This window comes from Nerophis lumbriciformis, linkage group LG29 (genome assembly GCF_033978685.3).
Source record: "Nerophis lumbriciformis linkage group LG29, RoL_Nlum_v2.1, whole genome shotgun sequence".
Lineage (NCBI taxonomy): Eukaryota > Metazoa > Chordata > Actinopteri > Syngnathiformes > Syngnathidae > Nerophis > Nerophis lumbriciformis.
In genome coordinates, this window is record NC_084576.2 from 3,029,753 (window position 1) to 3,043,106 (window position 13,354).

Consider the following 13,354-nt stretch of genomic DNA (forward strand, 5'->3'; position numbering starts at 1 on the left):
AGCCCAGCATTTATCCAATGACTCGTCTCATTTCGCTGCATACACCACTTCCCCATAGACCCCCAGAGACGCTGAGCGTCCGATGGGCGGGACAAAGTCCAGCATTTATCCAATGACTCCTCTTGTTTCGCTGCATACACCACTGCCCCATAGACCCCCAGAGACGCTGAACGTCCGATGGGCGGGACAAAGCCCAGCATTTATCCAATGACTCGTCTCGTTTCACTGCATACACCACTGCCCCATAGACCCCCAGAGACGGTGAGTGTCCGATGGGCGGGACAAAGCCCAGCATTTATCCAATGACTCGTCTTGTTTCACTGCATACACCACTGCCCCATAGACCCTCAGAGACGTTGAGCGTCCGATGGACGGGACAAAGCCCAGCATCTATCCAATGACTCGTCTCATTTTGCTGCATACACCACTGCCCCCTAGACCCCCAGAGACGTTGCGCGTCCGATGGACGGGACAAAGCCCAGCATTTATCCAATGACTCGTCTCATTTTGCTGCATACACCACTGCCCTCTAGACCCCCAGAGACGTTGAGCGTCCGATGGACGGGACAAAGCCCAGCATTTATCCAATGACTCGTCTAATTTCGCTGCATACACCACTGCCCCATAGACCCCCAGAGACGCTGAGCGTCCGATGGGCGGGACAAAGCCCAGCATTTATCCAATGACTCGTCTCATTTTGCTGCATACACCACTGCCCCATAGACCCCCAGAGACGCTGAGCGTCCGATGGACGGGACAAAGCCCAGCATTTATCCAATGACTCGTCTCATTTTGCTGCATACACCACTGCCCCATAGACCCCCAGAGACGGTGAGCGTCCGATGGGCGGGACAAAGCCCAGCATTTATCCAATGACTCGTCTTGTTTCGCTGCATACACCACTGCCCCATAGACCCCCAGAGACGCTGAGCGTCCGATGGGCGGGACAAAGCCCAGCATTTATCCAATGACTCGTCTCATTTCGCTGCATACACCACTTCCCCATAGACCCCCAGAGACGCTGAGCGTCCGATGGGCGGGACAAAGTCCAGCATTTATCCAATGACTCCTCTTGTTTCGCTGCATACACCACTGCCCCATAGACCCCCAGAGACGCTGAACGTCCGATGGGCGGGACAAAGCCCAGCATTTATCCAATGACTCGTCTCGTTTCACTGCATACACCACTGCCCCATAGACCCCCAGAGACGGTGAGCGTCCGATGGGCGGGACAAAGCCCAGCATTTATCCAATGACTCGTCTTGTTTCACTGCATACACCACTGCCCCATAGACCCTCAGAGACGTTGAGCGTCCGATGGACGGGACAAAGCCCAGCATCTATCCAATGACTCGTCTCATTTTGCTGCATACACCACTGCCCCCTAGACCCCCAGAGACGTTGCGCGTCCGATGGACGGGACAAAGCCCAGCATTTATCCAATGACTCGTCTCATTTTGCTGCATACACCACTGCCCTCTAGACCCCCAGAGACGTTGAGCGTCCGATGGACGGGACAAAGCCCAGCATTTATCCAATGACTCGTCTCAGTTCGCTGCATACACCACTGCCCCATAGACCCCCAGAGACGCTGAGCGTCCGATGGGCGGGACAAAGCCCAGCATTTATCCAATGACTCGTCTCATTTTGCTGCATACACCAATGCCCCATAGACCCCCAGAGACGCTGAGCGTCCGATGGACGGGACAAAGCCCAGCATTTATCCAATGACTCGTCTCGTTTCACTGCATACACCACTGCCCCATAGACCCCCAGAGACGGTGAGCGTCCGATGGGCGGGACAAAGCCCAGCATTTATCCAATGACTCGTCTTGTTTCGCTGCATACACCACTGCCCCATAGACCCCCAGAGACGCTGAGCGTCCGATGGGCGGGACAAAGCCCAGCATTTATCCAATGACTCGTCTCATTTCGCTGCATACACCACTTCCCCATAGACCCCCAGAGACGCTGAGCGTCCGATGGACGGGACAAAGTCCAGCATTTATCCAATGACTCCTCTTGTTTCGCTGCATACACCACTGCCCCATAGACCCCCAGAGACGCTGAACGTCCGATGGGCGGGACAAAGCCCAGCATTTATCCAATGACTCGTCTCGTTTCACTGCATACACCACTGCCCCATAGACCCCCAGAGACGGTGAGCGTCCGATGGGCGGGACAAAGCCCAGCATTTATCCAATGACTCGTCTTGTTTCACTGCATACACCACTGCCCCATAGACCCTCAGAGACGTTGAGCGTCCGATGGACGGGACAAAGCCCAGCATCTATCCAATGACTCGTCTCATTTTGCTGCATACACCACTGCCCCCTAGACCCCCAGAGACGTTGCGCGTCCGATGGACGGGACAAAGCCCAGCATTTATCCAATGACTCGTCTCATTTTGCTGCATACACCACTGCCCTCTAGACCCCCAGAGACGTTGAGCGTCCGATGGACGGGACAAAGCCCAGCATTTATCCAATGACTCGTCTCATTTCGCTGCATACACCACTGCCCCATAGACCCCCAGAGACGCTGAGCGTCCGATGGGCGGGACAAAGCCCAGCATTTATCCAATGACTCGTCTCATTTTGCTGCATACACCACTGCCCCATAGACCCCCAGAGACGCTGAGCGTCCGATGGACGGGACAAAGCCCAGCATTTATCCAATGACTCGTCTCATTTTGCTGCATACACCACTGCCCCATAGACCCCCAGAGACGCTGAGCGTCCGATGGACGGGACAAAGCCCAGCATTTATCAAATGACTCGTCTCATTTCGCTGCATACACCACTTCCCCATAGACCCCCAGAGACGCTGAGCGTCCGATGGGCGGGACAAAGTCCAGCATTTATCCAATGACTCCTCTTGTTTCGCTGCATACACCACTGCCCCATAGACCCCCAGAGACGCTGAACGTCCGATGGGCGGGACAAAGCCCAGCATTTATCCAATGACTCGTCTCGTTTCACTGCATACACCACTGCCCCATAGACCCCCAGAGACGGTGAGCGTCCGATGGGCGGGACAAAGCCCAGCATTTATCCAATGACTCGTCTTGTTTCGCTGCATACACCACTGCCCCATAGACCCCCAGAGACGCTGAGCGTCCGATGGGCGGGACAAAGCCCAGCATTTATCCAATGACTCGTCTCATTTCGCTGCATACACCACTTCCCCATAGACCCCCAGAGACGCTGAGCGTCCGATGGGCGGGACAAAGTCCAGCATTTATCCAATGACTCCTCTTGTTTCGCTGCATACACCACTGCCCCATAGACCCCCAGAGACGCTGAGCGTCCGATGGGCGGGACAAAGCCCAGCATTTATCCAATGACTCGTCTCATTTTGCTGCATACACCACTGCCCCATAGACCCCCAGAGACGCTGAGCGTCCGATGGACGGGACAAAGCCCAGCATTTATCCAATGACTCGTCTCATTTCGCTGCATACACCACTGCCCCATAGACCCCCAGAGACGCTGAGCGTCCGATGGGCGGGACAAAGCCCAGCATTTATCCAATGACTCGTCTCATTTCGCTGCATACACCACTTCCCCATAGACCCCCAGAGACGCTGAGCGTCCGATGGGCGGGACAAAGTCCAGCATTTATCCAATGACTCGTCTCATTTCGCTGCATACACCACTGCCCCATAGACCCCCAGAGACGCTGAGCGTCCGATGGGCGGGACAAAGCCCAGCATTTATCCAATGACTCGTCTCATTTTGCTGCATACACCACTGCCCCATAGACCCCCAGAGACGCTGAGCGTCCGATGGACGGGACAAAGCCCAGCATTTATCCAATGACTCGTCTCATTTTGCTGCATACACCACTGCCCCATAGACCCCCAGAGACGCTGAGCGTCCGATGGACGGGACAAAGCCCAGCATTTATCCAATGACTCGTCTCATTTCGCTGCATACACCACTTCCCCATAGACCCCCAGAGACGCTGAGCGTCCGATGGGCGGGACAAAGTCCAGCATTTATCCAATGACTCCTCTTGTTTCGCTGCATACACCACTGCCCCATAGACCCCCAGAGACGCTGAACGTCCGATGGGCGGGACAAAGCCCAGCATTTATCCAATGACTCGTCTCGTTTCACTGCATACACCACTGCCCCATAGACCCCCAGAGACGGTGAGCGTCCGATGGGCGGGACAAAGCCCAGCATTTATCCAATGACTCGTCTTGTTTCGCTGCATACACCACTGCCCCATAGACCCCCAGAGACGCTGAGCGTCCGATGGGCGGGACAAAGCCCAGCATTTATCCAATGACTCGTCTCATTTCGCTGCATACACCACTTCCCCATAGACCCCCAGAGACGCTGAGCGTCCGATGGGCGGGACAAAGTCCAGCATTTATCCAATGACTCCTCTTGTTTCGCTGCATACACCACTGCCCCATAGACCCCCAGAGACGCTGAACGTCCGATGGGCGGGACAAAGCCCAGCATTTATCCAATGACTCGTCTCGTTTCACTGCATACACCACTGCCCCATAGACCCCCAGAGACGGTGAGCGTCCGATGGGCGGGACAAAGCCCAGCATTTATCCAATGACTCGTCTTGTTTCACTGCATACACCACTGCCCCATAGACCCTCAGAGACGTTGAGCGTCCGATGGACGGGACAAAGCCCAGCATCTATCCAATGACTCGTCTCATTTTGCTGCATACACCACTGCCCCCTAGACCCCCAGAGACGTTGCGCGTCCGATGGACGGGACAAAGCCCAGCATTTATCCAATGACTCGTCTCATTTTGCTGCATACACCACTGCCCTCTAGACCCCCAGAGACGTTGAGCGTCCGATGGACGGGACAAAGCCCAGCATTTATCCAATGACTCGTCTAATTTCGCTGCATACACCACTGCCCCATAGACCCCCAGAGACGCTGAGCGTCCGATGGGCGGGACAAAGCCCAGCATTTATCCAATGACTCGTCTCATTTTGCTGCATACACCACTGCCCCATAGACCCCCAGAGACGCTGAGCGTCCGATGGACGGGACAAAGCCCAGCATTTATCCAATGACTCGTCTCATTTTGCTGCATACACCACTGCCCCATAGACCCCCAGAGACGGTGAGCGTCCGATGGGCGGGACAAAGCCCAGCATTTATCCAATGACTCGTCTTGTTTCGCTGCATACACCACTGCCCCATAGACCCCCAGAGACGCTGAGCGTCCGATGGGCGGGACAAAGCCCAGCATTTATCCAATGACTCGTCTCATTTCGCTGCATACACCACTTCCCCATAGACCCCCAGAGACGCTGAGCGTCCGATGGGCGGGACAAAGTCCAGCATTTATCCAATGACTCCTCTTGTTTCGCTGCATACACCACTGCCCCATAGACCCCCAGAGACGCTGAACGTCCGATGGGCGGGACAAAGCCCAGCATTTATCCAATGACTCGTCTCGTTTCACTGCATACACCACTGCCCCATAGACCCCCAGAGACGGTGAGCGTCCGATGGGCGGGACAAAGCCCAGCATTTATCCAATGACTCGTCTTGTTTCACTGCATACACCACTGCCCCATAGACCCTCAGAGACGTTGAGCGTCCGATGGACGGGACAAAGCCCAGCATCTATCCAATGACTCGTCTCATTTTGCTGCATACACCACTGCCCCCTAGACCCCCAGAGACGTTGCGCGTCCGATGGACGGGACAAAGCCCAGCATTTATCCAATGACTCGTCTCATTTTGCTGCATACACCACTGCCCTCTAGACCCCCAGAGACGTTGAGCGTCCGATGGACGGGACAAAGCCCAGCATTTATCCAATGACTCGTCTCATTTCGCTGCATACACCACTGCCCCATAGACCCCCAGAGACGCTGAGCGTCCGATGGGCGGGACAAAGCCCAGCATTTATCCAATGACTCGTCTCATTTTGCTGCATACACCACTGCCCCATAGACCCCCAGAGACGCTGAGCGTCCGATGGACGGGACAAAGCCCAGCATTTATCCAATGACTCGTCTCATTTTGCTGCATACACCACTGCCCCATAGACCCCCAGAGACGCTGAGCGTCCGATGGACGGGACAAAGCCCAGCATTTATCCAATGACTCGTCTCATTTCGCTGCATACACCACTGCCCCATAGACCCCCAGAGACGCTGAGCGTCCGATGGGCGGGACAAAGTCCAGCATTTATCCAATGACTCCTCTTGTTTCGCTGCATACACCACTGCCCCATAGACCCCCAGAGACGCTGAACGTCCGATGGGCGGGACAAAGCCCAGCATTTATCCAATGACTCGTCTCGTTTCACTGCATACACCACTGCCCCATAGACCCCCAGAGACGGTGAGCGTCCGATGGGCGGGACAAAGCCCAGCATTTATCCAATGACTCGTCTTGTTTCGCTGCATACACCACTGCCCCATAGACCCCCAGAGACGCTGAGCGTCCGATGGGCGGGACAAAGCCCAGCATTTATCCAATGACTCGTCTCATTTCGCTGCATACACCACTGCCCCATAGACCCCCAGAGACGCTGAGCGTCCGATGGGCGGGACAAAGCCCAGCATTTATCCAATGACTCGTCTCATTTCGCTGCATACACCACTTCCCCATAGACCCCCAGAGACGCTGAGCGTCCGATGGGCGGGACAAAGTCCAGCATTTATCCAATGACTCCTCTTGTTTCGCTGCATACACCACTGCCCCATAGACCCCCAGAGACGCTGAACGTCCGATGGGCGGGACAAAGCCCAGCATTTATCCAATGACTCGTCTCGTTTCACTGCATACACCACTGCCCCATAGACCCCCAGAGACGGTGAGCGTCCGATGGGCGGGACAAAGCCCAGCATTTATCCAATGACTCGTCTTGTTTCACTGCATACACCACTGCCCAATAGACCCTCAGAGACGTTGAGCGTCCGATGGACGGGACAAAGCCCAGCATCTATCCAATGACTCGTCTCATTTTGCTGCATACACCACTTCCCCCTAGACCCCCAGAGACGTTGCGCGTCCGATGGACGGGACAAAGCCCAGCATTTATCCAATGACTCGTCTCATTTTGCTGCATACACCACTGCCCCCTAGACCCCCAGAGACGTTGAGCGTCCGATGGACGGGACAAAGCCCAGCATTTATCCAATGACTCGTCTCATTTCGCTGCATACACCACTTCCCCATAGACCCCCAGAGACGCTGAGCGTCCGATGGGCGGGACAAAGTCCAGCATTTATCCAATGACTCCTCTTGTTTCGCTGCATACACCACTGCCCCATAGACCCCCAGAGACGCTGAACGTCCTATGGGCGGGACAAAGCCCAGCATTTATCCAATGACTCGTCTCGTTTCACTGCATACACCACTTCCCCATAGACCCCCAGAGACGGTGAGCGTCCGATGGGCGGGACAAAGCCCAGCATTTATCCAATGACTCGTCTTGTTTCACTGCATACACCACTGCCCCATAGACCCTCAGAGACGTTGAGCGTCCGATGGACGGGACAAAGCCCAGCATCTATCCAATGACTCGTCTCATTTTGCTGCATACACCACTGCCCCCTAGACCCCCAGAGACGTTGCGCGTCCGATGGACGGGACAAAGCCCAGCATTTATCCAATGACTCGTCTCATTTTGCTGCATACACCACTGCCCTCTAGACCCCCAGAGACGTTGAGCGTCCGATGGACGGGACAAAGCCCAGCATTTATCCAATGACTCGTCTCATTTCGCTGCATACACCACTGCCCCATAGACCCCCAGAGACGCTGAGCGTCCGATGGGCGGGACAAAGCCCAGCATTTATCCAATGACTCGTCTCATTTTGCTGCATACACCACTGCCCCATAGACCCCCAGAGACGCTGAGCGTCCGATGGACGGGACAAAGCCCAGCATTTATCCAATGACTCGTCTCATTTTGCTGCATACACCACTGCCCCATAGACCCCCAGAGACGCTGAGCGTCCGATGGACGGGACAAAGCCCAGCATTTATCCAATGACTCGTCTCATTTCGCTGCATACACCACTTCCCCATAGATCCCCAGAGACGCTGAGCGTCCGATGGGCGGGACAAAGTCCAGCATTTATCCAATGACTCCTCTTGTTTCGCTGCATACACCACTTCCCCATAGACCCCCAGAGACGCTGAACGTCCGATGGGCGGGACAAAGCCCAGCATTTATCCAATGACTCGTCTCGTTTCACTGCATACACCACTGCCCCATAGACCCCCAGAGACGGTGAGCGTCCGATGGGCGGGACAAAGCCCAGCATTTATCCAATGACTCGTCTTGTTTCGCTGCATACACCACTGCCCCATAGACCCCCAGAGACGCTGAGCGTCCGATGGGCGGGACAAAGCCCAGCATTTATCCAATGACTCGTCTCATTTCGCTGCATACACCACTGCCCCATAGACCCCCAGAGACGCTGAGCGTCCGATGGGCGGGACAAAGCCCAGCATTTATCCAATGACTCGTCTCATTTCGCTGCATACACCACTTCCCCATAGACCCCCAGAGACGCTGAGCGTCCGATGGGCGGGACAAAGTCCAGCATTTATCCAATGACTCCTCTTGTTTCGCTGCATACACCACTGCCCCATAGACCCCCAGAGACGCTGAACGTCCGATGGGCGGGACAAAGCCCAGCATTTATCCAATGACTCGTCTCGTTTCACTGCATACACCACTGCCCCATAGACCCCCAGAGACGGTGAGCGTCCGATGGGCGGGACAAAGCCCAGCATTTATCCAATGACTCGTCTTGTTTCACTGCATACACCACTGCCCCATAGACCCTCAGAGACGTTGAGCGTCCGATGGACGGGACAAAGCCCAGCATCTATCCAATGACTCGTCTCATTTTGCTGCATACACCACTGCCCCCTAGACCCCCAGAGACGTTGCGCGTCCGATGGACGGGACAAAGCCCAGCATTTATCCAATGACTCGTCTCATTTTGCTGCATACACCACTGCCCCCTAGACCCCCAGAGACGTTGAGCGTCCGATGGACGGGACAAAGCCCAGCATTTATCCAATGACTCGTCTCATTTCGCTGCATACACCACTGCCCCATAGACCCCCAGAGACGCTGAGCGTCCGATGGGCGGGACAAAGTCCAGCATTTATCCAATGACTCCTCTTGTTTCGCTGCATACACCACTGCCCCATAGACCCCCAGAGACGCTGAACGTCCTATGGGCGGGACAAAGCCCAGCATTTATCCAATGACTCGTCTCGTTTCACTGCATACACCACTGCCCCATAGACCCCCAGAGACGGTGAGCGTCCGATGGGCGGGACAAAGCCCAGCATTTATCCAATGACTCGTCTTGTTTCACTGCATACACCACTGCCCCATAGACCCTCAGAGACGTTGAGCGTCCGATGGACGGGACAAAGCCCAGCATCTATCCAATGACTCGTCTCATTTCGCTGCATACACCACTGCCCCCTAGACCCCCAGAGACGTTGCGCGTCCGATGGACGGGACAAAGCCCAGCATTTATCCAATGACTCGTCTCATTTTGCTGCATACACCACTGCCCCCTAGACCCCCAGAGACGTTGAGCGTCCGATGGACGGGACAAAGCCCAGCATTTATCCAATGACTCGTCTCATTTCGCTGCATACACCACTGCCCCATAGACCCCCAGAGACGCTGAGCGTCCGATGGGCGGGACAAAGCCCAGCATTTATCCAATGACTCGTCTTGTTTCGCTGCATACACCACTGCCCCATAGACCCCCAGAGATGTTGAGCGTCCGATGGACGGGACAAAGCCCAGCATCTATCCAATGACTCGTCTCATTTCGCTGCATACACCACTGCCCCATAGACCCCCAGAGACGCTGAGCGTCCGATGGGCGGGACAAAGCCCAGCATGTATCCAATGACTCGTCTTGTTTCACTGCATACACCACTGCCCCATAGACTCCCAGAGACGTTGAGCGTCCGATGGACGGGACAAAGTCCAGCATTTATCCAATGACTCCTCTTGTTTCGCTGCATACACCACTGCCCCATAGACCCCCAGAGACGCTGAACGTCCGATGGGTGGGACAAAGCCCAGCATTTATCCAATGACTCGTCTCGTTTCACTGCATACACCACTGCCCCATAGACCCCCAGAGACGGTGAGCGTCCGATGGGCGGGACAAAGCCCAGCATTTATCCAATGACTCGTCTTGTTTCACTGCATACACCACTGCCCCATAGACCCTCAGAGACGTTGAGCGTCCGATGGACGGGACAAAGCCCAGCATCTATCCAATGACTCGTCTCATTTCGCTGCATACACCACTGCCCCCTAGACCCCCAGAGACGTTGCGCGTCCGATGGACGGGACAAAGCCCAGCATTTATCCAATGACTCGTCTCATTTTGCTGCATACACCACTGCCCTCTAGACCCCCAGAGACGTTGAGCGTCCGATGGACGGGACAAAGCCCAGCATTTATCCAATGACTCGTCTCATTTCGCTGCATACACCACTGCCCCATAGACCCCCAGAGACGCTGAGCGTCCGATGGGCGGGACAAAGCCCAGCATTTATCCAATGACTCGTCTTGTTTTGCTGCATACACCACTGCCCCATAGACCCCCAGAGACGTTGAGCGTCCGATGGATGGGACAAAGCCCAGCATCTATCCAATGACTCGTCTCATTTCGCTGCATACACCACTGCCCCATAGACCCCCAGAGACGTTGAGCGTCCGATGGACGGGACAAAGCCCAGCATCTATCCAATGACTCGTCTCATTTCACTGCATACACCACTGCCCCATAGACCCCCAGAGACGCTGAGCGTCCGATGGGCGGGACAAAGCCCAGCATGTATCCAATGACTCGTCTTGTTTCACTGCATACACCACTGCCCCATAGACCCCCAGAGACGTTGAGCGTCCGATGGACGGGACAAAGCCCAGCATCTATCCAATGACTCATCTCATTTCGCTGCATACACCACTGCCAGTGTATGCGGTGATAAGAAGCTGATTCTGAACAAAAGTTAAAGTTAAAGTACCAATGATTGTCACACACACACTAGGTGTGGCGAAATTATTCTCTGCATTTGACCCATCACCCTTGATCACCCCCTGGGAGGCGAGGGGAGCAGTGGGCAGCAGCGGTGGCCGCTCCCGGGAATCATTTTTGGTGATTTAACCCCCAATTCCAACCCTTGATGCTGAGTGCCAAGCAGGGAGGTAATGGCACGTTGTATTTAGTCAATAACATGTACACACAACACTATATATTTAATCACTTATTTTGTGACATTTTAGGGAAAGCTAAGCTTCTCTTGCAGTCTTAGAGCAATCGCCACTGGACCTTAGATTGCAGGCCGTACAGCCCATCCACAATCTTCATTTATTACATCTGAGCAGACCTACATTACTGCAACTTCACATTGTTTTTTGCAGATTTACCTGCGGTTCTTAGAATACCAGATGGAGAACTCCAATGAATGCAAGAAGAACTTTGTGGCTGTTTATGATGGCAGCAATGCCATCGAGGATCTGAAGGTAATAATTCTTACATTCTATTCGCACTGATGAGAGAGAAAACTCCATCATTTTGTTGGTCACAGGCCAAGTTTTGTAGCACCGTGGCCAATGACATCATGCTGGACACAGGAGTGGGCGTGGTGAGGATGTGGGCGGACGAGGCCAGCCGCCTCAGCCGCTTTCGGATGCTCTTCACGTCTTTCGCAGACCGTAAGCTCCTCTTATCCATCTCTGCCCTTTTATTGCGATGTGTAACAGCACCCTCTAGTGGCAACACTGCATATCCCATGTGTTGCAGCTCCTTGCATGGGCAGTGCCTTCTTCTGCCACAGCAACATGTGCATCAACAACTCTCTGGTGTGCAACGGAGTACAGAACTGTGTCTTTCCCTGGGACGAAAGCAACTGCAAAGGTTGGACTTTGTTTACTTTTAATAGGGCTTACCGTGTAAATGCAAAGCATCATGGGTCTCAGACCCGACTGCAGAAAAATATTTAAGGGGGCCATTACATTTTATCAGGGGGGCCTCTGCCATAAATTGATCCCTGCCGAATAATGGAATACTAGATTGAACTTACAGTTGTGATGTCACGATCGATGACTAGCCTGCTGATGGCATCATGGGAGTAAAAATCCAATGAGTTTATCCCAGTTGTACACATATTACCATGTGGAACAATGTTGAAACTTTCTCATCTGAATAGGAAAAGCATTTGATTGGCTTCATAACTAACTCTGCCCCTCTTTCAATAGTTCTAGAGCTGTGATTGGATGTACTCCCAACTTGTCCCACCCTTCGACAAGACAAAATTAAATATGATTGGATTTCGTTACTGTCAACATTTTCGGCTCTTTTCTATACTTAACTAAATGTTCAGTTAAGTTTGTTATCGTCTAATTCATGGGTGTCAAACTCTGGCCCGCGGGCCAAATTTGGCCCGCCGTGCAATTTCATTTGGCCCTTGAGGCAATATCAAATTAACACTAGAGCTGGCCCACCGATTATATACAGCGGCGGTGCCGCGGTAACACCGCATTCACAGCTATTTCTCATACTTGCCAACACTCCCGGGAGACTCTCAAATTTCAGTACCCCTCCCAATAATAACCACAGCCGCCTTTCATTCAGTCCAACGAGTGCTGGCCGAGTCACACATGTGCGGCTTCTGCACGCACACACAATTGAATGCAACGCATACTTCATCAACAGCGATACAGGTTACACTGAGGGTGGCCGTATAATCAACTTTAAGACTGTCACAAATATGCGCCACACTGTGAAACCACACCAAACAAGAATGACAAACACATTTCGGGAGAAAATCCGCGCCGTAACACAACATAAACACAACAAAACAAATACCCAGAACCCTTTGCAGCACTGACTCTTCCGGGCTGCAATTTACAATTCCTCTAATGTTATTTCATCAAAGAGAGAGAAACTATTTTGGAGGGCGGTATCCTTCGTAGATACAGTCGTATCTGTGTTAATAGAACCCAGTTGTAGCTGCAATGCATTGTCTTTAATCTCCTTTCTAATGAGTTCAATTTTCTTATTAAAGAAATTCATAAAATCATCTGCTGAGTGGGTGGAGCTACTGGGAGGAGTCCCTTGTTGGGTTAGCGATGCTACTGTACTAAACAAAAATTTTGGATCATTTTTGTTGAGGTGGATGAGATTTGAGTAATATTTAGCTTTAGCTAGGGTAAGCATGTGTTTATAAGTTATTAAACTATCACTCCATGCTTGATGGAAAACCTCAAGTTTAGTAGCGCGCCATTTGCGTTCCAGCTTTCTACATGATAATTTATGGGCTCTAGTTTCTTCTGTAAACCATGGGGT

The 13,354-nt window shown here is 53.3% G+C and overlaps 1 protein-coding gene across 1 annotated transcript in view; it reads left to right on the plus strand.

Annotated features, from left to right (window-relative positions):
• Positions 1–13,354, plus strand: part of neto2b (neuropilin (NRP) and tolloid (TLL)-like 2b) — a 79,452-nt gene that overhangs the window by 41,447 nt on the left and 24,651 nt on the right. The window contains exons 7-9 of the mRNA XM_061925213.1: positions 11,428–11,529; positions 11,595–11,721; positions 11,810–11,923. Coding sequence (XP_061781197.1) covers positions 11,428–11,529; positions 11,595–11,721; positions 11,810–11,923 — 343 coding nt within the window. The remainder of the gene's footprint in view (positions 1–11,427; positions 11,530–11,594; positions 11,722–11,809; positions 11,924–13,354) is intronic.